Here is a 26,400-nt window from a genome sequence, read left to right as displayed (position 1 = left end):
CGGGGGACTGCCTGGGGTCCTCTCGCCAGACCCGGGGGGTGGGAACATACCTGGCGCAGCTCCTGCTCCAGCTCCAGCGCCCGCTGCACGATGGGGCCTCGCACCGCGTACTCCACCCTCCGGACACAAGGATTCATGGAGTCCAGTGTCAGCACTTTCTCCTTCAGCCCATTTGCTGCCTCCTGGCTGTGCTCACCTGCCCTCAGGGCCATGACTCTGCTCAGATGGGCAGGAAGGAGGCTTAGGAGGCGGCAGGATCCAGAAGTGGGGGTGAGGTCAGCCGGTGGAGGTTCGGTGGGCCACGGCTGGGAAGGGGAAGCCTGGGAAGGGGGCGCCCTGTTGGCTGCAGCCTGCTGGCCCCACTGAGAGTACAGAAGAGGCTGAAGAAGGAGCCGGGCTGCCAGGCCCCACCCGCCTGGGCACAGTTCTGCCCTGGGAGCCACAGGGAGTGGGTGAGAAGGCAGGCGGGGCTTGGGGTGAGGCCCGGTGCCCGCCCAGCGTCCCCAGGACAGGGGGCAGGAGACCCACATGGGGCAGGGACAGGCGGAACATGCCAGCGGCTCCGCGGGATGAGGCCTTGGGGTGGGGAAGGGGCTGAGCACCCTGAGGGGTCCACAGAGCTGGGAGGACTGGGCCCCGAGTGAGCGGGAGTGAGGCCCGGGGCCTCAGCATAGTTACCCCAGTAGGGCTCGGCCGAGGCCCAGCCCTCTTGGACCCCCCATCTTTGCTCCCGGCCAGCAGAGCAGGCCTGTCTCCCGGGTAACTGAGCCAGGCCTCAGGAATCTTGGGGCTGTGGGAGGGGAGCGAGGCTTCAGACACGGGTTCCACTTGGCCCTCCTGCGCTGGGGACCAGGCCTGGGCCAGCAAGAGCCCTGTGTTTGGACCTTGGTCGCCCATCAGTGCTGCAAGGCTGGAGTCTCTGGGTTGGGGTGCTGGGAGGGGCAGGGGCAGGGCAGCTCTGGGCCTTCGCAGGGCCTTTGGGACACCTCTGCAGTTCCGGGCTGCTGTCTTGCCCTTTCGCCAAACACGTACCAGCCTGGAGCTGCCCTTGGGGCTGCACCAGGGGCAGGGTGACCTAAGCGCCCCCTCCCTGAGGCTCCTGATTGGTGCAGAGAGTGGGAAGGGAGCTGTGATAAGCCTCTGGGCCCACCTCTGCAGGCCCTGCACGGAGCGATAGGCCCTGTGTGGCCTGCCCAGCCCCAGGCTCCGACCCCACAGTGAGGGTTAGGGAGCGCCCTTCTCAGCGGAGCTGGGCAGGCCTGCGGCGCGCCGGCCCCTTGGCTCCCGCGGGCGGGAGAGGAAACCGGAGCCCAGGCAGCTGGCCTCTCACCTGGCGCCTCTTGCTCCGCGGCCACCGCTGCCTCCCAGAGCGCAGGCCTCTCTGGCCCCGAGGCAGAAGCGCAGGCTGATAGGGCCCCAGCCTCAGGCAGAGCCCGCCTCTGCCCGCCCCCTGGCAGCAGGGCCCAAGTGGCAGCTGTGGCAAGCAGACCCTGGGCAGCCACCCCGGCCCACACGCTAAATTTAACCGGCAGCCTCCCCTAACTCTGCTGGGGACACCCCTCCAACCACTCATGCTCAGGGAAGGGACCGCGGACTCTGGGCTGACCAGGTAAGTAAGTGTCCAGCAGAGAGGGTGACCCCAGCCCATGGCACCCAGCACTCATGGCCAGGCCAAGCAACCTGCTGGGGACGGACAAGCTGGCAGGGCCCCAGCCCTCCCAAGTGAGGCCCCTAAGTGGCCCTGTCACCCCAACGCATTATGCCTGGCCAGCTCAGAGCCTGTTTGCCAGCCCAAGCGGAAGCTGGCAGCCAGGGCCCCGGGGCTGCATGCCAGGAACGGGGAACCCACCCCCGACAGGGAGGCTTCTGACACAAGCCTTGAACCGCTTTGCCCTGCTGGCTCTGGCCAAGAGCCTTACAGGAAATACCCTCTTCTCTTCTAAGCCAGGGTCCTTGCCCTCCAACGAGGACACCCTCAGCCCTGGCCCCCAAGGAGTGTCCTTCCGAAGCTACTTTTTCTGCTCAAGAAAGCAAAGTATTACAGAGGGGCCTCCAGGAGCCTGGGAGGCGGGGTGCTGAAGGGCCAGGTTTCTTGCCTGACGGGCATGGGCCCCACACCCACGCGGGGCTGAGCACCCCGAGCGAGCCCCAGCATGCACTATGGGCCTCGGGTGCTCCCAGGGCAGGCGCACCCAGGCCCAGCAACACAGCCACTCCCTGCTGGCAACAGAGGCCCTGCTGAGACACACAAGGCAGTGGCAGAACAGCCCTTTATCAAGGGTCACAGGACAACACTAGGTCTCTGCAGCCAGGCGCCTCCCAGGCACAGCTTCTGCCTTTGGGCTGTTCCTCAGGGAGGCTGGCAGCCTGGCCCGGGACGCGCACTGGGCACGCAGAGCGGGGGCCCGGGGCTGGGCAGTGGGGCCGCCCCAGCCGCCAGGCCCTCACATGAGCAGGCAGCACGGTCTCTTCTCCACAGGGGCCGCCTCTGAGGGGGCTGTGAGTTTCAGCAGGGGCGGGTCTCCACTCGCCCCACAGCCACTCTCCGGCTGGGGGGTCTCAGCATCCACAGGCAGGCCAGCCTCAGCAGCCTCGGGCCCCTCAGCTGGGGGTCGTTGCAGCTTCGCAGCCGCCCGCTGCCGCTTGAGCTCTGCCAGGGTGTGGTGGGCCTTGGCGCGCACCAGGGCGTCGGGGGAGGCGCTCTCCAGGGGGCTCAGCTGGTAGGAGACGCTCCGGTCCAGCCGCTTGGAGTACAGGTGCCGTCCCGGGGGGCCCCCCACTCGGCCATTGTGCGGCCTGGCCTCCTCAGGGTCCTCCTCCTGTGGGGGGAGCACGGCCCGGAGGCCATCAGCAGGCGCCCTCTGGCCTGGGGCCCCAGGCAGCACGGTGGTCCAGGAGCCAAAACAAGGGTGGGGGCGGAGCTGACCCCCGAGCGTGTGGCTCTTGTGCTTGAGGACAGGGTCACTGGCCCCACCAGGGTGTGAGGGCGGGCCGGGCTCACCTCCAGGGGTGGCGGCTGGAGCTCTGCGTCGGTCTGGCGGTCCTCATCCTCTTCCAACGGCTCGGGGCTGGCAGGCGGGGGCTGCTGCCACACGATGGCCTCCTGGGCGTGCTCCCTGCGGTACAGGCTGGTGCGCTGGGTCAGGCTCACCCGCCTCACCACCTTCCTGGGAGCGCAAGGAGAGGGTGGGGGAGACATCACCTTCCCTGCGGACTCTGCCCAGGCTGGCACCCTGGGCTGCCAGCTTACCTCAGCGGGGACAGAGCCCCAGGCCCAGCCCACGGGGCGGGGCCGCGGGGGCCTGGCGGGAGGGGTGGGCACTCACCCGCGGCTGCCGGCGCTGGAGGTGCGGCGGCGCAGCAGGGAGCGCTGGCGGCCCTGGGCACGCAGCAGGGCATCATGCTTGTGCTTCAGCTCCAGCAGCTTGGCGCGCACCTCCTCGTCCCCGCACACGTCTGCGGAGGAGCAAGGGTCATGGGCCCCGCCACGCGCCCCCTACACCACGAGGACGTGGCCCCCGGCTCACCGAGAGGCGTCTCGTCCATCAAGGACTTGCTGTTCAGGTCAGCCCCGTGTGCCACAAGCAGCTCCACCAGGCGCACCTGTGGGCCGGAGCGACAGGGCTGCTGAGGCCTGCGGAGCCTGCGGGCTCGTCAGCCCTACCACCCGCGGGCGCTCACCTGGCCCCAGTAGGCTGCCGCATGCAGGGGCTCCCAGCCGTCACGGTCCTTGGCGCTCAGGCTGGCCTGGTGGTCCAGCAGCAGGGCGGCCGCCTCGCTGAACCCGTTGGCCGCAGCAATGTGTAGCTGCAGGCACACCACCTGCACCTCAGTCCCGGCTCCACTTGGGGGAGCGCCCTCCCCTGCCCCGTCCAGTGCTGCGTCCTCACCAGCGTGGCCCCGTGGTCCTGGGGGATGTCGAGGTCGGCCCCCGCCTGCAGCAGGTTCCGGATGTCCTCCAGCATGTGCAGCTCCGGCAGGGCCCGGGCCTGCTCGATGCTGTCCTGGGTGATGCCTGTGGGGCGGGGCACTCAGGGCTCACTCTCCCAACGCAGCCTCCCCCACCGGGGGGGTGGGGGGGGTACACTAACCACGGCTGGCCATGGCTGTCTCCAGGCAGTCCAGTGTCTGCTCATCCTCACACAGGTCATAGGGCATGTTCCCATCCGTGTTGACTGCCAGGAGGTCGGCACCGCTGTGGAGAGGATGGACAGGGTGCTAGTCACGGGGCCTCTGTGCCAGGAGGGATGCCCCCGCCTCGGGCAGCACACTGTGGGGCTGTGTCCAAGGGGCCCAGGCCTCTGCTGAGAGGCAGCCCTGCTGGATGCCCCTGCATCTGTCCTTGGGCTGCTGGACTGTCAGGCGGTCTGAGCTCCCAGCCCCTGGCTCCCATGAATGTGTCCAGTGGGTCCACCTGCCCCAAGGGGTGCCAGGATTCTGGATGCCCCGGGCTGTCTGCAAGAAGCAGGGTGTCCTCTGTGGAGTGGAGTGGAGTGGGGCTGGGGCCTACACACCCACACCTCCCCATGCCCAGGCATCTGTGTGTGAGCGGGGGGACAGTCATTCACCCGCACACCCACCACTGATGCCCTCCAAGGCCAGCCGAGGGGGGGCTCCTGGATCCTGGCGAAGCTGACCACCTTTTCCATTCACCAAGGCAGGTGTTCAGGAGCCCAGCCCTGCTCTGCCCTCCCCATTAACGGCCCCACCAGTGTCCAAGTATCCCCTTGCCAATTCCTCCCTTGTGACTCTGACCAGAGTGGCATTTCTGTGCAGAACCTGGGAAGGTCAGACAACCAAAGCGGGAGGTCAAAGCCTGCCCTCAGGGAACTCCCGCAGGCGGAGGGCCACACTGCCCTGAGGCGTGCCAGTTCCCTGCGGAGGCAGCACCCTGGCCTCTGCCAGGCCCCAGCTGTGCGCACTGGGGTGCAGGCAGGGCACGCCAGTGCAAGTGGAGACGGAGACCCAGGGGAGAAGCCTGGGCTGTCTCCACATGAGCTGCCCCCTGCGGGGAAGGTCCTGTCTGCCCCGGCCCGAGAGAGATGCCCACTCTGACTACCCACGCTCCCAACGGGCCCTACCGAGCAATGAGCAGCTCCACCAGGCGCAGGTGGCCACAGGTGGCTGCGGCGTGCAACGGTGTCCAGCACTCGCTGTCGCGGGCGTTGACCCGGGCCCCAGCCTCCAGGAGCTGCTGCACCATCTCCCGGAAGTCGTCGATGCAGCTCTGCGGAGCGTGCAGCCTGAGTGTCCGAGCCCCCGCCGCAGCCCTGGCCTCCCCTCCCACCGCCAGCGGGGCTGACCTGATGCAGGGCCGTCAGGCCATCCTCATTGGCCAAGTCAGGGCTGACCCCGCTCTCGAGGAACTGGCGGACTGCGGGGAGGACAAAGGCAGTCAGGGCTTGGGAGCAGAAGTTGGCCCGCGGCCTGTGCGTCCTGCTTAGGCCCCTGCCCGGGGCACCTGGGTCGCGTGCTGTGCTGTAGCCAGGACAGCAGAAGAGCACACGGAAGGCAAGAGGGACCCCAGAGCCCAGGCTGAGGGCTCGGGGCTGGGCCCCCAGGCAGGGTGTAGACGCAGCCCCCTGCCTCAGCCTCAGCCTCAGAATGCCTCCCCAGTTAGGGCCTTCCAGCCTTCCAACTCCTCCCAGAAAGGGCCCCCCAGGCCTGGGGGCCGGCATGCACCCTCAGACACCCCTCGGTCAGGTCCCATGTTCCCGCAGCCTTACACGCACACACACTCACACGCACCCCTCCCCTGGTACTTGCAGCTCCCCCCGCACCTCGGTGGCCAAGACTGAAGACCCAGGGTACCCAGGCCTGGCCCTCCCCAGCTGCACCCCCTGCCCCACAGCTCCTGTTTGCTGGCTGACCCACAGCCACCGTGCCCAGCCCCGCTTCCCTGCTCTGGGCACACCCTGCCCCTCCTCGCCCTCTGCACCCGAGCTGCCACAGCAGAGGCCCCGCCCTGGAGGGAGACAGAAGGAGCCCTCGGGAGCCTCCCTGGGAGGGCAGAGGGGCTGAGAGCAGGCACACGGCAGCGGCAGGAAGGGGGTCCTGCCTAGCCTGTCCTCCGGGAAGGCTCCGAGGGGGAAGGAAGAAGTCAGAGGCAGAGCTGAGGATGGGCGTCGAGGGGGGCCTGCTGGGCAGCCCCGCACCCTGGGTCTAATCTGCCAGGGGCGGTGGCACGTCTTTTATGGAGGCGAAGGCTCAGAACCCAGACAGGCAGGCGTCGTGGGCAACTCCCAGCACCCTGGCCAGAGGCAGAGAAGACAGCGGCTCCCAGCCCACTCCACCTTGGCCCCCGGCCCAGCAGGGCCCTCTGCAGGCTGCCCTGGGCTCCCACCGGGAGGCTGCAGCTCCTGAGGCTTGCATGAGTAGTGGGGACAGGGCTGCCGGCCAAGCAGGCCCGGACTTCAGCCACACTCACCTTCTTCCAGGTCATTCCGGGCAGCCGCCTCGAGGAGGGTGACGCTGGGCGGGAAGAGCACGCGCTTTCGCACCGCGCCCTGTGGCGGCTGCCCCGGGCCCCTGCGGCTCTGGGCCTCCTTCTCAGCCTGGGCCCACGCCTTCACCTGCTGGGCCCGTCGCTTCTGGGCGTGCTTCAGCCGCTCCTGCGTGCTCATCCTGCCCACCATGGGCATCTCTGCCAACAGTTCCAGGTGCTCGGCCATGGCGGGGGCTGCCTGCCAGGGGGGGTGCGGGGGGCACCAACCGGGGCAGCACAGGGGCCAGGCTGGGCCTGAGGTGGGGGGCAGCTGTCTGGACTGGCTCCCTCAGGGGCATCCCCTCCCGAGGTTCGTGGCCTCTGTGCCTGGCAAGGCTGGGTCAGGAGGCCCCACGCTGTGACCAGGCCCGGACAGGTGTGAGGGCCACGGGCCCCAGGCAGAAAGGCGGCGTGGGAGGGCACCTACAGCCCGCCTCCCGGGGCCCGAGCACCTTGGCCGCTCGATGGGCAGGGCCTTCCACCCGCGTGGGATCAGGAGGACACCCTGCAGGAAGCAGGCGGGACCTGGCCAGCGTCAGTCCAGGGTCTGAAGCTAATCACCCAGATGACAAGGCTGCAGCTCCCGGCTCCTCACGCAGGGGCAGGGCAGGGCAGGGCAGGGCAGGGCAGGGCACACACCCCTGGGAGCCCAGAGAGCCCTTGCCTTCCAGTCTTAGGAGACCAGGTGGGGTCCAGGGGCAGCCATGGCCGGGCCTTCCTCCCCCGCCGCCCCCCAGCACCCCCAGCCTTCCGGGTGTCAGTGCTAAGAGGAGGTGCGGCAGGAGGGAGGGCTGGGCGGGTGTGTGTCCAGAGTCCGGGTGTCCTGGTCCCCGGCGCCTGGGGCTGATGCTCTCTAGGCAGGCAGGGCACCCAGGGCCCGGCAACTGTCTTCAGGAAGGGCCCCCTTTGGAGTAGCCAGCGGCCGAGCTGCATACGCAGGTGCTCCCTCCTGCTGGCCTGAGAGGAGGAAGCAGGAAGTCATCAGGGCTGGATGGGGACAGGCCACCCCCCCCCCCAGAGCCCTGCCCTGCAAGAAAACCTTGTGCAGCCCACTTTCTGGCCCCACACTCAGCGTTTCTCTGCAGCTCAGAGAAAAGAGCAGACAGACAGCACACCCGCTCACAGCAGGCCTCTGGCCAGGCGGCCCCTCAAGTCCCCATGTTGGCCCTTGACCCGTCTGCCCTCGGGCTGGGCTAGGCAAGCTCACTTTCTCCTGCAGCTCTGTCAGACTCCTGAGGGAGCCCAGGCCACCCTGCTCCTTGGCTGCAGAGGGTGGAGGGCATGGCCTGTGATGGCCATGAGCTGCTCACCGCCCAAGTCTGGGCCTCTTCCTTGCCAGGCTTTCTAGTTCAGGCCACTCAATCCCCCCTCAGCTGTCCTGGGCTACATGCAAGCCTTGCTTGTGTGAACATGAGCACAGTGGCCTGCCTGATCTGGGAGCTGTCGGGACAGATAGCCGGGCAAGCAGCTGGGCTGCGGCACAGCCCCACAGTCCCCACCATGGACTGTCTTGCCCAGCACGCCTGGTGTGGTCACCGGGCACGGTCTCAGGACACTGCTCAGGAGGCCGTGGCCAGGCCCCACCTAGAAGGTGCCCCCGCAGCTCAGCCTGCCCACCAAGAGGCCCCCTTCCCACTCGGACAGACCTCATGGCCATCTGGAGACTGACCAGCCTTCCTTTGACCAGACTTGTACTATTGAGTGCCACTTCCTTCTGGAAGGAAACTGTCCTGGGCCAGGTCAGGTCAGGTCAGGCCTCTCCAGCCTGGGGACCCCCAGTGTACCCAGAGCCTCACTTCTTGGGTCAACCTGGCCCTGGACTTGGCTGGCACTCCACCATTCCCTCTGCTAGCCTGGCCTCAGAGGCTTCCTGGGGACAGGATGGGGGACCAGTGAGGCCAGGAAAGAGCTTTCCAGGTAGCACCCCTGCTCTGGGCAGCCCGCCCCCTGCTGGCCAGCTCTGCCGGCTGCAGGGCCGGCACAGAAGCTGCCCAGGCCCAGACTGCCTGCCTGGGTCTCCTGGTGCCCCGTGTCCTGCCTCTGACTGCTCCCCACCCATGAGGCCCTGGCCAGACCCAGGTGTGGCAGGGCTTTCTGCCTCCCTGCTGGCCACTTACAGGTCCCTCATGCTCCCCTGGAGAGACTGAGCACCCCCTCCTGCCCACCTGTGGGACGTGCATCTCTCTGGAGTCGGCCTCGGGGCCTGCCAGGGAGGCCAGCCTCAAGAGCCTGCCCCACGAGACCATAGGAAGGAGCAAGGCTGGCTGCCTTCTGCCTGGGCCTCGCCCCCGCCCTACCCCTACTGCCCAGGGGGGCAGGAAGGGCGGGGGCTCGACAGAGACCCGCTGTGGGCCCCACACCCTCGCCAGGCAGTGCGTGCTGGAGATGCTGTCGGCCTGCTGGGCTGCAGCGGTGGAGCCGGGCACTCACCCCACTCTGGGGGCCCACCTGCCTGAATCCCCAGGTCCCCTCTGGGTTCCTTCAGCAGTGCTCCTTGCAGGAAGCTGCCTGAGGGCAGTCTCAGTGTGACCTTGGGCCTCTGAGCAGCCTCCCCAGAGAGAAAGGTGACCCATCGGCGTCCAGGGACCCCGGGCAGTGGGCGTCCATCCTGGGAGCATCTCCAGGAGGGCAGCACAGTGCCCAGCCCCGCCCGGGCTGAGTCTGAGCTCTCTGCCCGCTCCCCCACACAGCCTCTGCCCTCTCTGCCACCTCCCCCAGCCATAGTCCAGGAACAGCCCCCTGGAGCCGAAGACTTACTCCTGACTGAGCCACAGAGGCCAGCACAGCTCGGCAGAGTCCCGGCAACTGACCACCTCACGACACCCAGGCTGAGGGGGGCTGAGCAGGGCAGCTGCAGCCTCCATCCACAAATCCTGCCCCAAGCCTCCCTGGAATGTCAGAGATAATCTGCACAATTTTTCCAGTTCTCAGCTCCACGCCTGGGGTATGGGACGAGGTGGGAGGAGCTTTCCGGAAGGACCACGGAGAATGCCCCCCTCCTCTGAGCCAGCACCACCGGAAGGCCTCAGAGTCTGTTGGGAGTGGCCCTGGGCCCTCAGCGTGGACAGATCCACGCCCAGCCTGAGTGCCTCAGGGGCCCCTCCACACCCACAGACACCCTGCTCCAGTGTCTCCACCCTCCACCTGGGAAACTGAGGCCAGGCCTGAACCCTGGTGCCCTGCTGAGACTCCCCCAGGCTGCCTCACGTGCATGCCCAGCATCTGTGTGAGAATCAGGGTCACAGCAAGAGCCCAGTGCCAGAGTGGGTGGCGGGGGCATGACCTGCGGGGGGTGCGTGACCTGCAGAGAAGGAGAAGTTGGGGAGGGAGGGTGCCCACCTTCCCTCAGGTTCTGGGGCTTCACATTCTGGCTGCTGGGGCTGGTCCCTGTGGCTTTATCGACAAGAGCGAATGGTGGGGCAGGCGTGCTCCTGGCTCTGGGAAGGGTGAGGTGTGAGGCACCACCTGCAGAGTCACACAGAGACACGCCCTCAGCAGGGGAGGCCGTGGGGCCAGGGCTCCATGGAAAAAACCCTGAGACAGAGCTGACCCCTCCCGGTTGCAGGCAGGGACTGGGAGGCAGGACTCCCCCGATCCCACCCCGGCTCTGGCCTCCCGGCCCCCTGCTCAGCTCACCTGGGACACCGCCAATCCCCGCCTCACGGCCAGCTGCCGAGGGCACGAGTCTGCAGGGGGTGCCGCTCGTCCCCGCCCTCTGCACACCCGCCGGGTCTGTTTCCAGGGCGAGAGCCAGAACCTGGAGGGAGGCCTCGGGTCAGTGTTGCTCGGGGACGGGGCCGAGGCCCCAAGACAGGGCCTGACTCCTAACCCTTGTCTGGCCGTACAGCTCTGGGGGGCCCTGGGTGGGGCGAGGGGCACAGGCCTTAGTGCAGGCACAGGCTGGGCTCTGCGAGGAAGAGGGCATGGTGCCCGGACCCTGTGTTGGCCCCGCAATGGGTCCACCTGTCAGGCCCAGGGGGCGCGGGTGGCGCCGGCCGCGGGGGGACAGGCTGCGGAGCTGTGAGCGGCTGAAGGCAGGGGCCGGGCCAAGCAGCTGGATGGCTGGCGTGGCGAGCATGGAAGGCCTGCTCACCTTCCGTGACCTGGGGGTGCTGCCAAGGGCACCATCATCACAACACGCGTGCAGGGCAGCCCCCAGCAGGCCTGCTCTGGAAGGCTCCAGGAGCTAGAGCCGCAGCACACGTGTCAGGCCTGCTGCCGCAGCAGCGCTCAGCCCTCCTCATCCACTTCAGGGTCATGACGTGAGGCCCTGAAGGCTGTATGAGGGAGCTACCTATACGCCACCATGCAAAGGTCACTAAGAAGCAGTGTTCAGCGAAGAACCAGGGACTCACACTCTGAACACGAGACACGGCTTCGCTGCAAACACGCCTGTAAACCTGAGACGCACAGGCAGGCCCGGGGGCTGTGGGGCAGGTGGCTGAGAGCTCGGGCCACTCCTGCCGTTCAGCTTCTGAGCCTCGTGAGGGCAGATCTCCTCGAAACAATGTTAAGCGCTCTGTCTGGGGAGGGCAGGTGTGAGCATGGCTGCCAGGTATTCGGTCGGCCTGGGGGGCGGGGATGTAACAGGCCCAACAGGCTGTGGGAGCCACAGAGGCTTCCAGATGCATGAGAGGTGTGATCAGATCCAGGGAGCAGAGGGCCCTGGCAGGAGACACGAGGGGACCCACACCCCCACCTCACGGTGGGGATGGGGGGAGCGCCTCGGGAGGAGGGCCAGCAAGAGGCAGATGGAGGAGGGAGACCCCTGAGAACTGGGACAGGGAGCATCCAAGGTGAGCAGGGCCACAGACACCCCTGAAAGAGGGTCTGGAAGGGAGGGGTCTGCGGAGGCGCAGGAGTCATGCAGGGCTGGGGAGGGGTCTGCAGGAGGCACGCGGGGCGGGACGCATCGCAGACACAGCTGTGCGGAGGGACAACCGCAGGAGGCCCGGACCATCCGTGTGACCCCAGTAAGGGGTGGGCCTTTCTAGCCTGACAAAACCCAGAAACCAAAAGGGAGATTAACAAATCCCATCCTGTGCTCGCTTCGGCAGCACATATACTAAAACTGGAACGATACAGAGAAGATTAGCATGGCCCCTGTGCAAGGATGACACGCAAATTCGTGAAGCGTTCCATATTTTTAAGCAATAAATGCTGGAGAGGGTGTGGAGAAAAGGGAACCCTCTTACACTGTTGGTGGGAATGCAAACTAGTACAGCCACTATGGAAAACTGTGGAGATTTCTTAAAAAACTGGAAATAGAACTGCCATATGACCCAGCAATACCACTCTTGGGCATACACACTGAGGAAACCAGATCTGAAAGAGACATGTGCACCCCAATGTTCATTGCAGCACTATTTATAATAGCCAGGACATGGAAGCAACCTAGATGCCCATCAGCAGACGAATGGATAAGGAAGCTGTGGTACATATACACCATGGAATATTACTCAGCCATTAAAAAGAATTCATTTGAATCAGTTCTAATGAGATGGATGAAACTGGAGCCCATTATAGAGTGAAGTAAGCCAGAAAGATAAACACCAATACAGTATACTAACACATATATATGGAATTTAGAAAGATGGTAATGATAACCCTATATGCAAAACAGAAAAAGAGACACAGATGTACAGAACAGACTTTTGGACTCTGTGGGAGAAGGCGAGGGTGGGATGTTTCGAGAGAACAGCATGTATATTATCTATGGTGAAACAGACCACCGGCCCAGGTGGGATGCATGAGACAGGTGCTCGGGCCAGGTGCACTGGGAGGACCCAGGGGAATCGGGTGGGGGGGGAGGTGGGAGGGGGGATCGGGATGGGGAATACATGTAACTCCATGGCTGATTCATGTCAATGTATGACAAAACCCACTGCAATGTTGCGAAGTAATTAGCCTCCAACTAATAAAAATAATTGAAAAAAAAGAAAAAAGAAAACTACTTATCAGTATTGCTATAAACATAGACACAAAAATGTTCAACAAATGTTAGCAAAAAAAAAAAAACAAAAAAAACCACAAACAAATCCCATCCTGCTAGGTTTTTTTAATGTCCGCACTGTGAAAACAAAACAAAGCCTATAAAATCAAAAGACAGATGGGCAACTGGGCAAAACATCTGCAGTAAACAGGACGAAGTGGTCCTTACATCAGTTATGACAGCTGCACACAGATGGAGCACGGACTCCACTGCAAACACCTGGCCGACACTCAATCCAGGCAAGCGGGAAGCAGGACACGCCAGCTCGGGGAGACCCTGCCCACTTGTGGACAGCATCCATGGCTGGGTCACAAAGACTGAGGGCATCAGCCAGGAGGATATACCTACTGAGTGCCTACTGAAGTGTAGAGAGCCTTCGACCTGCTCAGCCAAGGTGCCGCCCTGCAGGCAGCCCGCCTGGCATGCAGGAGGTCTCCTCACGTGACTCGGCTGCAGTCCCGAGGCAGGGCCCTGCCACCCTAGAGCCTCTCCTGGCACGCGAGGCAGGCAGCATGCAAGCTGCAGGAGAGAAGCGGCCCCGCTCCCCGCCCTGACACCCCCCAGAGCCAAGTACAGCTCAGTCTGCTCTCCCCCTTCCCGCCAGCCTTCTCTGGGGGCTGCTTTTTCTCTCCCCACTTCGCCCCCAGGCCTGGAAGTGCCACCTCCTGTTCCTGCTGCAGCCTGCAAGCCCCTGAGTCCTGGCTGACACGTCCATTGGCTGCGCCAACCACCCACCCCATCCCTTGCCATGGGCATTGTGCCCCATCGCTGTGTCAGGTCCAATTCCTGGTGGTCTCAATATCCCTGTGGACTACCCTTCAGCCCCTGCCCCTCCTCGGTGATGACCTCACCCTCGGCCTCAGCGGTTCCTTGGACTCCATCACCTCCAGGAACTCCCCCAAACCCGCCCTGGCATTTCCGTTCCACAGCCGGGTTCTCTGCCACCACCCTCTCCCAGCTCACTCCTGACCGCAGCACCCCAGAGCCCCAGCCTGTCTTGTCCTCAAACAACAGCTTCGAGCTCAGCCTCACAGGCTCCCAGGCCCTGAGCTTGTGGGAAAGTCCTGCCTGGCCCAACATAATGGCTTCGAGGTGGAATGTACCAGCCAAGCTGCTGACTGAAGACCACACTCAGACTTGACAGCCCCAAAGCCTTCCACTCCCTTCTTCCTCATCCTCACATTCAGCTGCTGACATGTTTCCTGACAAGACAGAAGCCATCAGAAGAGGACATCCACCTCCATGAAAAAGCCAGCAACCATGGAGCCCACCACAGGGCCTTCCCGGGCCTCGAAGGCCCCTCACCCCCGGGCCTCCAGCACCCTGGGGAGGACCCAGGACCCGGGCTCCCAGCACCAGCTCCCTGCTCCAGCCCCTTCCTATCAGCGGAGTGATGATCTCAACATAATTCAAGAAACAACAAATCTCACTGGAGGAGACGAGGATGCTTGCTACCACTAACTCTGTTCATACTGTATTGAAGGTTCTAGCCAACGCAACAGGGCAAGAAAAAGCAATAAAAGCAGTAAGACTGGGCAGGGTGAGGGACGTCCTGACAGGCCAGTGGTTAGGACTCGGTGCTTTCACCAATGGGGCCCAGGTTCAGTCACTGGTTGCAGAACTAAGATTCCACAAGCCAGATGCTGCAGCCAAAAGACACACACACACATGTATATAAAAGAACAGGAAGGGGAGGAAAAAACTCAGTATTTGAAAATGACACATTGTGTACGATAAAAACCTGCAAAGTCCTAAAAAACTAAGAGAATATGAGAACACAGCAATAGTGATAGATACTAGGCTAACGTACAAAAATAAATTATATTTGTAAATGCCAGCAACAGTTAGAAGATAAAATTGTAACGACGCTATTTACGTCCAAAAGCGTCAATGTGTATGAATAAATCTAATAAAAGATGTGCAAGACCTCCACACAGAAGACCACTGAAACTTCTTAAGGAGTTCACAAGAGAACAACCAAAAGGGACAGACCGCACGTAGGGATCAAAAGACTATGAACCATAATGATGCCATTTCTCCCCAAATTTAGCCAAGACTCAACGCAATCCCAGTTAAAATCCCACTAGTTCTATTTGAAACTCAAACAATTCTCCATTTAACAGGGAATGCCAAAGAGCAAGACTTGTCAGTAAAACCGTAAAAAAAAGGACAACAGGCAGTACTTAGAGAACAGAGCCAGGGGACAGAAGGGAGTCCAGAAACAGACACTCGCCTACGACAGTGCCCCGCGGCAGAGCAGGCCGTCTCACTGAACGCGGCGGGCCGGCCCACGGCGCGAGGAGATGCCCCCGCCCAAGCTGGGCGTCCACACGTGACTGGTGAAGCCGGGACCACGAAGACCTGACGCCAAAAGCACAGTCTGCTCGATGAATGAGACAGGTCTCAGCACAACTGCAGTGCTCTGTCCTGCAGGGGACCTGAGGAGGAGACAGGCTGTAGACCAGGGAGCAAACGGTGACGGACCCCGCGGCGGGGCCTCCCGCTGCGCCTGCCCCTTCCCCTTCACCCCACAGCCACCACCCACGGCGCCACAGCCGCCGCTGCCCCCAGGCGGACGTCTGAGGGACGGGCGGGGAGACCCACACAGCCACCCGCTGCCCACCTCCAGGAAGGAAGGAGCACCCAGGCCAAGTGAAGTGTGGGCACAGAGGCCCAGAGAAAGACTCCTGGCGGGTCTGGGGAGGGGGAGGGCAGGCAGGCAGGTGTAGGGAGGCGCAGGGCATGGCCAGCCCTCACCTCCAGGAGGGGCGGTGACCACACTGAAGGTGAAGCTGGGGTACCAGCCCAGGCTGCTCCCTCCAGCCCGCTCCTGCCCCAGCCCCTCTGGGCCTGCACCTCACGGGCCCCTGCCTGCTGCCCTGCCCCTGGTCAGGGGTCCAGCTCTCTCCACACTCAGCCCCGGGGCATTGAAAACACAAGCCTCAACCCAGTCACCCCTCGCCTGAAATGGTCCAAAAGCCCTGCTGGCCCCATGAGGTCTGTGCAGCTCAGCCAGCCCATCGAATCCCGGGCCAGGCCCGCTCCCAGCCCGGCCCTCAGCGGCCCTGCCCACTGCCCCACTATCGGGCCTGTACCCGGGATGGGCACACAGCCTCCCACAGGGTATCGGGGTGCCCTCTTAAAATCTTTTTATTGTGAAGTGTGATACTATGAAAATGAATAAACAGAAACCTCATTTACAAATCCAGGCAGGGGATCTCCCCAGTGGTTAGGACTCCACACTTCCACTGCATGGGGCCCAGGCTCAATCCCTGGTTGGGGAACTAAGATCCCACAAGTCATCGGGTGGGGCCAAAAAGACAAACAAAAATAAAGCAAATGAAATAAGAGGGAGTCCAGCAGCCAGAAGGGAGCACTCTCACACCCTGTCACTTCAACTGCAGGTCCCACAGGGGCAAGGTTACTACAACACTACCTGGCAGAACGAAAGCAGATCTTCTCCCCATCTGGCAACAGCGCAGCCAGTGAGAAGCACCACACTCAGTTTCCTCCAAAGGGCTCTCTGTTCATAACAGCTCCTCACACCCCCCTTCTCCTCCTTAAGTTTCCCCTCCTGTGTCCTCGGTGCTTGCCTGTGGTTCCCCATGGGCTACAGGTCCTGATTTGCAGTTGTTTGCTCCTCTGAAATAAATCCATTTCCCTGATAAAATAACTGGTTGTTTTAAATCAGTAATACAAGTCCTGAAAGTGCAAAAATCACAATGCACAAAAAATGGAGATGCAAACCCATGTGAGCTCCACCCCATCAGGATGGCACCAAGCAGCTCAGAGGCCTCCTACACTCCTCCATGTAGTGACCACCACCTCACCTTTCTTCATGCCAACACCCTCCACCCCCCTCCTGAGCTCAACCTGGTGCTGACAGGCCGGAGTTCCATATGGAGCCGTGCCCCATGCTCTGGGCTGCCTCACCCCCACTGTGTGGGATTCACCCACTCCAAAGCGTGTAACTCCAGGCTTTCTCCCTTTGGCTGAGTAACAGCCCACTAGGAGCCTGTCTGCACAGCCCAGGGCACACTCTGATGGGTGTGGGCCTGTGAACACCCTATCCACTGACACTGGTGTGCAGCCGCCAGCCACAGGCTGTGACGTGAGTCAACAGACACTACCACTGCTCCCCAGAGCTATACCAGTTTCTCCTCCCAAGAGCGAAGGGGAAACAGTCCAGTTGGTTTTATTCTTTTTGTCGCTCTTTGCGCAGTGCTCAGTTTGCAGTTGTCTGAGTATTAATGAGATGAGACATCTTTCTGAAAACAAGTCTCCTATATTATCTTCTAAAGGGAGGCTAGTCTGCATCACATTTAGTTCTGCAGTCCACCTGGAGTTAATGTTTGTGTCTGGTGTGAAGAAGGAAATCTGTGGAGTTGTAAAATATGCCTGCAGAGTAACCGACACGCCTCCCTTCAAAAGGTAGACCTAGTCCTCCCCCCACCTTTAGTGTGGGTGGTGGCACTTCCACATTTGCTCAATGCCTATGGTCAGAGTGTGAAAGGCGCCCTGACTGCACCCCTGCTCTCCTCCAGGCTACTCACTCAGGGGAAGCCAGCCACCCGGAAGCAGACCCTTCCCCCGAGTCAAGCCTGCAGATGTGGGAGAGAAGCGCTGTGTTTGGGGGCAGTTGTTGGACATCAGTATATAACTAGTACAGGCTCCAATTTCATGTTTGTTCCATAAAAGTGATAAAGTGTTAGTCACTCCATCGTGTCCAACTCTTTGCAACCCCATGGGCTGTAGCCCACCAGGCTCCTCTGTCTGTGGGGTTTTCCAGCAAGAATACTGGAGTGGGTTGCCCTTCCCTTCTCCAGGGGATCTTCCTGACTCAGGTACTGAACCCAGGTCTCCTTCATTGCAGGCAGATTCTTTACCGTCTGAGCCACCAGGGAAGCCCCTTTTTATTCTGTATTTATATCCAATTGTCCCAGCACCATCATTTAAAAGTTGCTTCTCTCCATGTTGTTCTGCAGTGCCACTTTGGTAATAAATTAAGTTCCTATACGTACATGTGATTCAATGGACATGAGTTTGAGCAAACTCCGGAAGACAGTAAAGGACAGGGAAGCCTGGCATGCTGCAGTTCATAGGGTCGCAAAGAGGCGGACACGACTTAATGACAGAACGACAACATACATGTGAGCCCGTCAAGACTTCTGACTCCGTCCCACCAGTCCCTACAACATCCTACCCGCTGTGACTTTGTAATGAGTCTCCTCTCTGGCTCCCCAGCCCTCTTTCTTGCTGGGGGCGCTAAGTCCTGCTCCCCTTCTGGCCTCAGCTGCCCTTCTGACCCACCCGTGAGATCTGAGTCCTTTCTCAGACTCCCCTCAACAGTAGAACCACAGGAAAGTGAAGCCCTTTCAAAGCTGTGACCTATAAATGTGACGTTTCCTTTGGCTTAGCTACAGCTGCCCAGCCTCTATCCTGTGAGGGACGATGAACCCAGGATGCTGGCACACGTGTACACGTGATGCTGGCAGCTGCCTTGGCCCAGGGCCAGAGCACGCACTGGAGGCCATTTGGACCACGTGAGGAAGGGGCTGCAAGCTCAGCAGCAGTGTTGTGGGGGCTGGAAAATCTGGAAGGGTCCTTCACCAGAAACCAGGGGAGCCCCAAAGCTCCCTCCTCCACTGCCTTTCCGTCAGCCACCCACCCCTAAGGAAATCTAAAGCCCAACTCATAGCAAGGTATGAGAAGTCTAGATGGCCAAATGAAAGAAGTTAGGCAACTGGAGGCATCTGCATGTCAAGAGTCTTGGAGAACCAAGGATAGACGCCAGCCCTGGCCACTCTCACTGCCGAGGGCCTGGGTTCCATCCTTGGTTGGGGAACTAAGATCCCACAAGCCACACAGAACAGAGGGGGAAAAGCCCAGCCCTCTCTCAGCTAAGAGGAGAAAGGACGGCTTCCAGAGGCCTGAGCACCACACCTTCCCAGCGGCCAGGTTCCAAGCTCGACGCCCCGCCGCCCACAGCCATGCGAGCCTCGTGATTCCCGTGCGGTCTGGAAACGAAGGCTTGTCAATTCAGCAGTGTCCAAACCAGAATACTGGAAGCGGGATTTGGAGAGGGCACCGTTGGGACGCTCGGCCTGAGAAGAACGGGTGCACAGGCTCTGCACGGCCACGGGTGCACACACGTGTCCCCACGAACCAAGGCAAGCTCATGGTCCATTTACAGGTGCCTGACATGAGCGGGAAGAATGGTGGGAGCCCTGTGGCTGGGGGCCGTGGCAGGGAGAGGCGTCTGGAGCGGCCTGAGGCCAGAGACTCTCCAGCAGACCTGAAACACGATGCTGCCGACCCTGTGAGCCTGAGTGCTCACCTAGGCGTCCCGTGAGGGGACAGCCGGTGCTCAGTGTCTGGCTCTGCAGACAGAGAGACTATGTCTCCAGCTTCTGTGCCACGGGGCCGTGCACTCGCGTGCAGAGTAAACGTCACTCTGCCAGCCATGCAGCGTTGACACCAAAGGCATGCTCCACTTCCGGCTGTATAAACAGAAGAACTGGAGGCCGGGACTCAGCTATTTGAACACCCATGTTCACAGAAAAACTGTTCACAATTGCTACAAAGCAGAAACAACTCCAGGGCCCAATGCCAATGGACAGATGAAGAAATAAGATGTGGTACATATACATACACAATGGAATATTCAGCCATACAAAGGAATGAAATCCTGACATATGCCAGAAATGTATCAAATAAAAGGACACATGTATGATTTCCTTTTATATAATAGGTAAATTCAGACATAGAAAGCAGGGGCTGGGGCAGCTGGTGTAAGGAAATAGTGTTGAATGGACAGAGTTTCTGTTTCAGGTCATTCAAAAGTTCTGGAAATTAAGAATGATGATAGCTGCACAAGACTGCAAATGTATTATTCAAGTAAACAGACCATATGCTGGAATGCAACACAAGATTCAGCGAGTTTACATGGAAAGAAAGCTATAGAGAATGTTCACTGACCACAACAGAATTAATCTAGAACTCAGTAACATAAAAATATCTGGAAAAATTCCCAAATATTTGGAAACTTTAAAGCATACTTCTAAATAACCTACAGGCTAAGGAAGGAATCAAAATGGAAAGTAGAAGATATTTTGAACTGAATGAAAATGAAAACACATCAAATACAGTAGATGCATTTAAAGCAGGGCTTAGCACTCCCTTACTGGAAGAATCCACCTGCCCCTGCAGAGGACACAGGTTTGGTCTCTAGTCCGGGAAGACCCCACATGCCAGGGGGCAAGTAAGCCTGTAAGCCATGACTACTGAGCCTGTACTCTGGAACCCTCAAGCTGCAACTCCTAAAGCCCACACACCACAACTAGACAATAGCCCCCGCTCAGCAATAAAGACCCAGAGCGACCAAAAATAAATAAATAAAACAAAGCAGAGTTTAGAAGAAAACTTAATTTTGAATGTATAAATAACAGGGATGGTCAAATCAATCACCAAAGCTTCCAACTTAATAAGAAGCTAGAAAAAAAGGAGAAAATTCAACCCAAACTAAGTGAAGGGAATTAATAATAAGAACAAAAAATAATGAAACAGAATAAGTGGGGAATTCCCTGGTGGTCCAGTGGTTGGGACACCATGCTTCCACTGCAGGGGCCACAGATTCAACCCCTGGTCGAGGAACTAAGATCCCACATGCCTTGTGGACCAAAAAAAAAAAGAGAAAGAAAACAGACAAAAAGAGAATACTAAAACTAAAAGTTGCTCCTTTGAAAATATTAATAAAATCAATAAGACTCTCACCAAACTGATCAAGAAATGAAGACAAAAATGACCAAAATCGTGAAAGAAATACAGGCTCACTACAGATCCTACAGACAACTAAATGGGAACGTTCTGAACAATTTATGATCATAAACTTAACAACTTAAGTCAGGGATCAACAAACTACAGCCTATGGACCAAATCAGCTTACCATCTCTTTTGTAAATAAAGTTTTATTAGAAAAAAACATGCTCAATTGTTCACGTATTATCTGTGGCTGTTGTGTGTTAGACAAAGAACTGAGCAATCACAACAGAGACCATATGGCCTGAAAAGCCTAAAATATTTACTATTTGGCCCTTTATACGTATATTTTAAAAAACTGCCATGTTTGACTTAGATAAATGGGCAAATTATCTGAATGAAACAAATTATCAAAATGGAGTCAAGAAGAAATAGAAAACCTGAACAGTCCTATAACTATTAAAGGAATTAAATTTCTAATTAAAAACTTTCCCACAAAGAAACTCCATAGTTTGCTATTTAAACAAGAAAATCAACAGAAGCAGAAAAAGACTTGGAAAAATTCAGTATCCATTCATGATTTTTGCTTTTCTTATTTTTTTCCATTCATGATTTAAAAAAAAAAAAAAAAAAACACCTTAGAAAACTAGGAATAAAAGGAAAACCCCTCAATCTGGTAAAACCCTCGGGACTGAGAGCAAGGTAAGAGCATCGACTCCTACCACTCCTCAACACTGCAACCCCCAGGCAGTGCACTAAGGCACGAAATAAAAGGCATACAGATGGAAAGGAAGATAACGCCTTAGATGCAGGTGGCATGTAGAAAGATTTGTAGAAAATCCTTAGAAATCTACAGTAGGGCTACTCGAACAAATGACTATATTTAGCAAGGTTGCAGGATACAAAGGACAGTACACCAAAATCAAATTTATGTCTCTGAACTAGTAACAAAGGATTGGAACATGTCAAATGTTAAATATATCATTTGCAAAATTTGTGTCTCCAAACAGAACGGGCGCTGACACTGGCTGCTGAGGGCAGAGCCTGGTCTACTTCCCCCTCAGTACGGCTTGAACGCAGTTAATCAATCACTTCTAAGGAACAGACGGAAACAAAGCCTGAAACCAGGTGGCGCCAGCTCCGGACCAGGTCCTGGAGGGCGGTGCAGCCTCTCGCTTGCGGGCTCTCTCCTGGACCGCGGGCCTGGGGGTGAGGCTGCCCAGCAGCTGGGAGGGCGGGACCAAGAGCCCGGCTGGCCCTCAGGGAGCCGCCCAGTGGAGCATCCCCAACGCCCGTGAGACCTGCAACCAGAACCACTCAGCCAAGCCACTGTACAATTCCTGACCCATGGCAGCTGTGAGAGAACAAAAATTCATTGTTTTAAATCATAATGTTTAAGGGTAATTTGTTATACAGCAATAGATAATTAATACAGAGACCTACATAAATGGAGTAATATGTACCATGCTCTACATTCTTACAATGTCAATTCTTCCCCTGACAGATTCCCTAGCTTCGGTATAACCCCAGTCAAAATGCCAGTAAGCTCTTTTTGAGAAACTGACAAGCCAATTCTCACATTTACATAGAACTGCATCATATCTTGAAGAGCCAAAATGATTTGAAAAAGAAAAACCAAGTTGGAAAAGTACTTATACTTGACCTTAAGACTTATTTTAAAGCTAAGATAATCAAATCTGCAGGATATGAGCAAAAAGATCAATGAATAGAGAATCCAGAAGTCCACCCACACATACTGTCAGCAATGGAGTTAAGGTAACACAATGAGGAGAGGGTGGCCTTTCAAAATGGTGTTGGAATGCCCAGTTATCAAAGGAAAACAATGACCCCTGACCTCTTGACCATTAAAGAAAGCATAAACCATAAAGAAAAAAATAACAAATTGAACTTCATCAAAATTATAAGTATTTGTCTGTTTAAGACACTGGTGACAAAATTAAAAGTCAAGCCACAGACTGAGGACATTTTTTCAATACTTGTATCTGGCAAAGGACTTGCACCCTAAACATATAAGGAATTCTTAAAGCTTGATGAGATGACCCATTTTTTATGGGTAAAACATCTGGACACGTCACAAAATAAGATATACAAATGACCGAGCAGGCAAATGAAAAGATGTGTAACACCATTCATCATTAGGAAATGCCAACTCAAGGCACAACAAGCCATCAACACTCACAAGAAGGGTTAAACTTTCAAAGAATGACAAAAGGACACAGAACAACTGGGAATGTAACATGATTTCCCATTTTAGAAAATAGTTGTGGCACTTTTTGTATAGAGTGAAATACAACCATCATTTCTGTCATCTCAACCCAAGAGAAATAAAATGTATGTCCATACAAAGACTGGTAAACATGAATATTCACAGCAGTTTTATTCATAATAGCCGAAAACTGGAGGGAACCGAAATGTCCATCAACACGTGTGTGTATGGAGTAAACAGTGTACCTATACAACGGAATACCAAACCGTCCAACAAGAAAAACAATGAACTATGGAGACATGCAGCAATCTGAATTACCAAAACATTCTGTCTGGCGAAAGGAAGTCAGACACAAAAGTCTTCATCCTTTATGCATCCACTTATGTGAAATTCTAGGAAAAGATAACAGGGACAATGAATCTATAAAAACAAAAGCAGATCAGTGGTTGCCTGGGACAGGGAAGACAGTGGACAGAGCACAGGGAAAGGGACTTTCAGGGATGAGGGAAATGCTCTGTGTCTGGATTATGGTGGCATTTACAAGGAGCATACATCTATCAAAATCCACCAAATTATTTTATATAGGTGCCTTTTATTATATGTAAACTACACCTCAATAAAGTCGGATGTAAAAAAATAAAAGCATACAACCTAAGTCTTCCCCTGGCCTCTAACTCCACGTGATCTGGCCCCTCCTGGCCTTGTCTCCTCCCACACCTCTTTCCACTACCCACTCAGCACTGGCCTGCTTCCTGCTTCCTGCACCTTGGGGACCTCGGCTCCAAACCACAGAGGCCGGGAGTTGAGCTCAGGAAGCACACTCTGTGTTTAAAGTGCCAGGAGCTGAGGGCACTGGTCAAGTTTGTTGGCCTCTGAGGCAATCAGTCTCCTCCTCTGTAAATGGAGTGAGAGCACCTTCCTTACAAGGCTCTTACAAGGGCTCAATGAGCTACGACACAGCACTTTTCGGTGTCTGGCCCAGGGGCTGGCAAACTGACCCACTGTCTGCTTTGTTATGGCCCATGAGGTGAAAATGGTTCTGACTTTAATGATTGGCAAACAAAGAAAAAGAATATTTGGTGACACATGAGTATTATGTGAAATTCAAGTGTCAGCATCTGTCATGTAAAGTTTTGAGCACATTAACTTGCATATTGTCTGCGGCTTCTCTTCCACAAAACAGCAGAATAGCTGCCACAGGGATCACGTGGCCTGCAAAGCATGAAACACTGACTCTCTGGCTCTTCACAGAAAAGCTCTGCCGACCCCGATCTGCCACCCCATCGTCGTGCCCCTTTCTGTCAGCTGTCTGGAAAGCTCTTCACAAGATCTCAGCATAGCTCCTTCCTTCCTGCAGCTCAGATCCCAGCTTAAACATTGCCTCCTCAGGTCCCCTGCGGTCAACCCGTCACTCTGCTGTGTCTTCACCCTGCTTCCATTGTTGGCACTAGTCACTGTTTTCTTCCCCGAGCCCCGTGCCTGACCTGGAGGAAGTACACACGACCGCAGGAGCTGATGGGTTCCCGACACTGAGGGATGGCGCAGAAGTGGACGCAGGTGAAGCCCAGCCCAGGACCGAGCCGCTGGGTGGATGAACTGTCACTCAGCTGTGAGTGCAGCTGTGCCAGGGCTGGGCTCTGGGATGCAGAGCCTGCAATGGTGACACATGCAGTGCCCTCGCGCCCTGAGCGCAGCCCGGAGCAAAAGCAGGAGGCCCGCGGCCACGGCGAGGCTGGCTGCATGCCCCGCCAGCGCAGAAGGGCCATCCAGACCTACCGGACGGTCTGCAGGACCTTCACCTGAGGCCTGGAGGCTCCCAGGGCTCACCTGCTCCTCCTTCCAAAACAGGAGGAGGTTCTGGGGGTGGGTGGGGGTGAGTCTTACAAAGCACCCCACACAAAACCCACCCAACAGCAGTGGTCAGATCAAAGAATGACCAAAGTCTCGGGCAGTCCCGGCAATCTGTGTCTGGCACAGCCCCCCAGGAAGCACGCAGCCCAGACTCGCTGTCTGCCGCTGGGCCTCACCACATGGCCAGTACAGGGCCCGGCAGCCGAGCGCCTCCTCCTCCCTGACCTGTCGTCCCAGACGTCTGTGGAATTAGACTTGACTGTCCCTCTGTCCTTTTTTCTCAATCCGATGTGCTGGCAGGGCCGTTCCTGAGAACACAGAGCTTGGGAAGGGAGATGGAAGCTCACTCTCACCCCTCCCCGCCTCCTCCACCACTACTGCAGGGGTTCAGGAGGGTGGAGACCCGACACACAGGGCAAGGTGATTAGGAGTGGGGTGGGGGCAGAGGACGGGGCGAGTGTGCAAAGACAGGCATGTCGTCCTGCAGTCTCTGAGGAAGGATGTTCAGGAGGGACAAGGATCAGATCTGCATTTCGGACCCATCACTCTGCCTATGGTGAGAAGAATGGAGTCAAAGCGCTGAGTCGGAGCCCAGAAGAGTGGCCAGGAGCAAAGGCTCCCATCACAGAAGGAGGTGCAGGCTGCTGGTACAAGAGATGGACAGGACAGCCAGGATCTGGGCAACTGAGCAGAAAGTCTGAGAGAAGACACTACCACCCAGACATTTTGCTTTGGCTAACAGGTGGACCCGGGCAGAGGCACTGGAGTGGGGAACTCTTGGGGCGCAGGTGCTGTGCTGGGTCACCACAGGCTCATCTGAGACTGAGGTTCCAAAGCTGCGCCCAGTGAGATTCAGAAATCCCTAGAAAACAGATACCAACGTGGAGCCCACAGGTACCAAGGGCCTCTTGCTGGGCTCCTGCCAGCCCAGGAACCTTCTGGGAGAGCAGAGTACAGGCAGGTGAGGGATGAAGCCAGAGCAGGTCCGCGGAGAGCCCACAAGGAAGGAGGGATAGACCTGCTGATGCTGCTCCATCCCAGCTCTGAGCAAGAGCCGCCGGCACACCGGAGGCCGGCAGGGAGCTGGCTGCTCGCGGGGCCAACGCGGTCCAGGATCCGTCAGGGAGCCATCCGCCCATAAGGCGACTCTCTCCAACCTAGGGTTCCCCTCGCTGCCCCTGAAGTAAGCCAGGAGGCCAGCCAGGGGCACAGAGGCCCTTCACAGCTCTCCCAGGGAGCTGCATCTCGGGGAGCAGAGGGGCTGAGAAGAGCAGTGCGGGCCCCCACTCCACCCCCAAGCTAAGGACGGGGGAGGGGAAGGAAGGCCCAGAGCTCTGGAGAGGGCTAGCCAGAGCTCGGCCTTGGCTCCCGCTCCCCCACACCTGGAACGCCTCCGCACCCACAGAAACTAACCCCACAGTCGCCGCAGCTTCCACTGCAGGACAGGGAGGGGCCCCGCCGGCGCGGACCTTCCCGCCCAGGCCCGAGCACCTCCGAAGCCGCGCCGGCCAGCGCTCGCCGAACAGCGGTGGCTATTCCAGCCCGGACACCCATCGGTGGGCTGGAGCCCAGTATCCCCACAAGGAGGTCACTAGAACCCCTGGAAGTTTAGGAATTTGGCCCATAAAGGCTTAGGTTTTTCCTCTGGCATCGCTCCAAAGCACACACGGAGCCTGGCAAGTACCTTCTCTGCAGGCCCGAATGTCCTCGGCTGAAACGGAGGTAACTCCGGTGCTGCCTACCTGGCCAACAGGTTACACGGCTGAAAACCCCGCATTCGGCTCAGCCGTGAACAGCGCCCCGGGCCGGCCTTCACTGCCGCCACTCCAGGAGCCTTCCCGACCCTCAGCACCGGCGCCGAGCGGGGCCTGGGCGGCCTCCCGCCGGGATCCCAGCCTCCCGGTCTCCCCGCCCGCCCGCAGGCCCCGGAAGTCCGCGCCTTACCTTCCGCCTCGCGCCAGCAGCCGCCTCGCAGCCGATCCGAGCCAGTCCGCGGGTCCTTTTGCCCAGCGCTCCTCCTGGCGCCGCGGGGGCGGACCCGCGCCCGGCCCTTGCCATGGCAACGCGAAACTTCCGGCCCGCGCGTTC

General features: G+C 58.3%; 3 protein-coding genes and 1 non-coding gene across 16 annotated transcripts in view; 2 read left to right on the top strand and 2 right to left on the bottom strand.

The window, feature by feature from the left end:
• GPT (glutamic--pyruvic transaminase) overlaps positions 1-2,312 on the bottom strand; it is a 4,968-nt gene extending 2,656 nt beyond the window's left edge. Inside the window, exons 1-3 of one of the 5 annotated variants that reach the window (XM_043484318.1) lie at positions 1,331-2,226; positions 679-790; positions 51-216 (exon numbers count right to left, since the gene is read on the bottom strand). In XM_043484318.1, the coding sequence (XP_043340253.1) occupies positions 51-216; positions 679-722 (210 nt within the window). In that variant the 5' untranslated portion in view covers positions 723-790; positions 1,331-2,226. Of the gene's footprint in view, positions 1-50 lie in introns of all 5 variants that reach the window. The other 4 variants (XM_043484319.1, XM_043484317.1, XM_043484316.1 and 1 more) reach the window with 4 other exon arrangements.
• On the bottom strand, positions 2,253-26,389 carry PPP1R16A (protein phosphatase 1 regulatory subunit 16A). Of its 8 annotated transcripts, none has more exons than XM_043484367.1 (14): positions 26,257-26,389; positions 10,121-10,241; positions 9,824-9,949; positions 9,242-9,372; positions 6,428-7,441; positions 5,304-5,374; positions 5,082-5,227; positions 4,092-4,195; positions 3,891-4,015; positions 3,682-3,807; positions 3,528-3,603; positions 3,327-3,456; positions 3,002-3,167; positions 2,253-2,819 (listed from the first exon to the last, which is right to left on the bottom strand). In XM_043484367.1, the coding sequence occupies exons 5-14, from the start codon at positions 6,669-6,671 to the stop codon at positions 2,445-2,447; spliced, it is 1,563 nt and encodes a 520-aa protein (XP_043340302.1). In that variant the 5' UTR covers positions 6,672-7,441; positions 9,242-9,372; positions 9,824-9,949; positions 10,121-10,241; positions 26,257-26,389; the 3' UTR covers positions 2,253-2,444. The 8 variants fall into 8 exon arrangements, with proteins under 8 accessions (XP_043340302.1, XP_043340304.1, XP_043340300.1 ...); XM_043484369.1 differs by lacking the exon at positions 26,257-26,389 and adding an exon at positions 25,997-26,249; XM_043484365.1 differs by lacking the exon at positions 26,257-26,389 and adding an exon at positions 26,055-26,249.
• LOC122451574 lies at positions 11,526-11,632 on the top strand. The gene has a single exon (XR_006272468.1). It is a non-coding gene; the product is annotated as a U6 spliceosomal RNA (small nuclear RNA).
• FOXH1 (forkhead box H1) overlaps positions 25,833-26,400 on the top strand; it is a 4,834-nt gene continuing 4,266 nt past the window's right edge. For both annotated transcript variants that reach the window (XM_043484413.1, XM_043484412.1), the window contains exon 1: positions 25,833-26,034. The gene's annotated coding sequence lies outside the window, so the exon portion shown is untranslated. The remainder of the gene's footprint in view (positions 26,035-26,400) is intronic.

The sequence above is a fragment of the Cervus canadensis genome, chromosome 12 (assembly GCF_019320065.1).
Source record: "Cervus canadensis isolate Bull #8, Minnesota chromosome 12, ASM1932006v1, whole genome shotgun sequence".
Taxonomy (NCBI): Eukaryota; Metazoa; Chordata; class Mammalia; order Artiodactyla; family Cervidae; genus Cervus; species Cervus canadensis.
Note: the sequence above shows the minus strand (reverse complement) of the source record. Positions and strands in the feature narration are given on the sequence as shown.

What these genes read in the sequence shown, in the direction of transcription:
- PPP1R16A (XM_043484367.1), bottom strand. Translation starts at nt 6,671, where the DNA reads ATGGCCGAGCACCTGGAACTGTTGGCAGAGATGCCCATGGTGGGCAGG. An exon ending in AGGACCACGGGGCCACGCTG is followed by an intron (nt 3,808 to 3,890) that starts GTGAGGACGCAG and finishes GTGTGCCTGCAG; the next exon opens with CTACACATTGCTGCGGCCAA. An exon ending in TCCAGCCGCCACCCCTGGAG is followed by an intron (nt 2,820 to 3,001) that starts GTGAGCCCGGCC and finishes CTCCCCCCACAG; the next exon opens with GAGGAGGACCCTGAGGAGGC.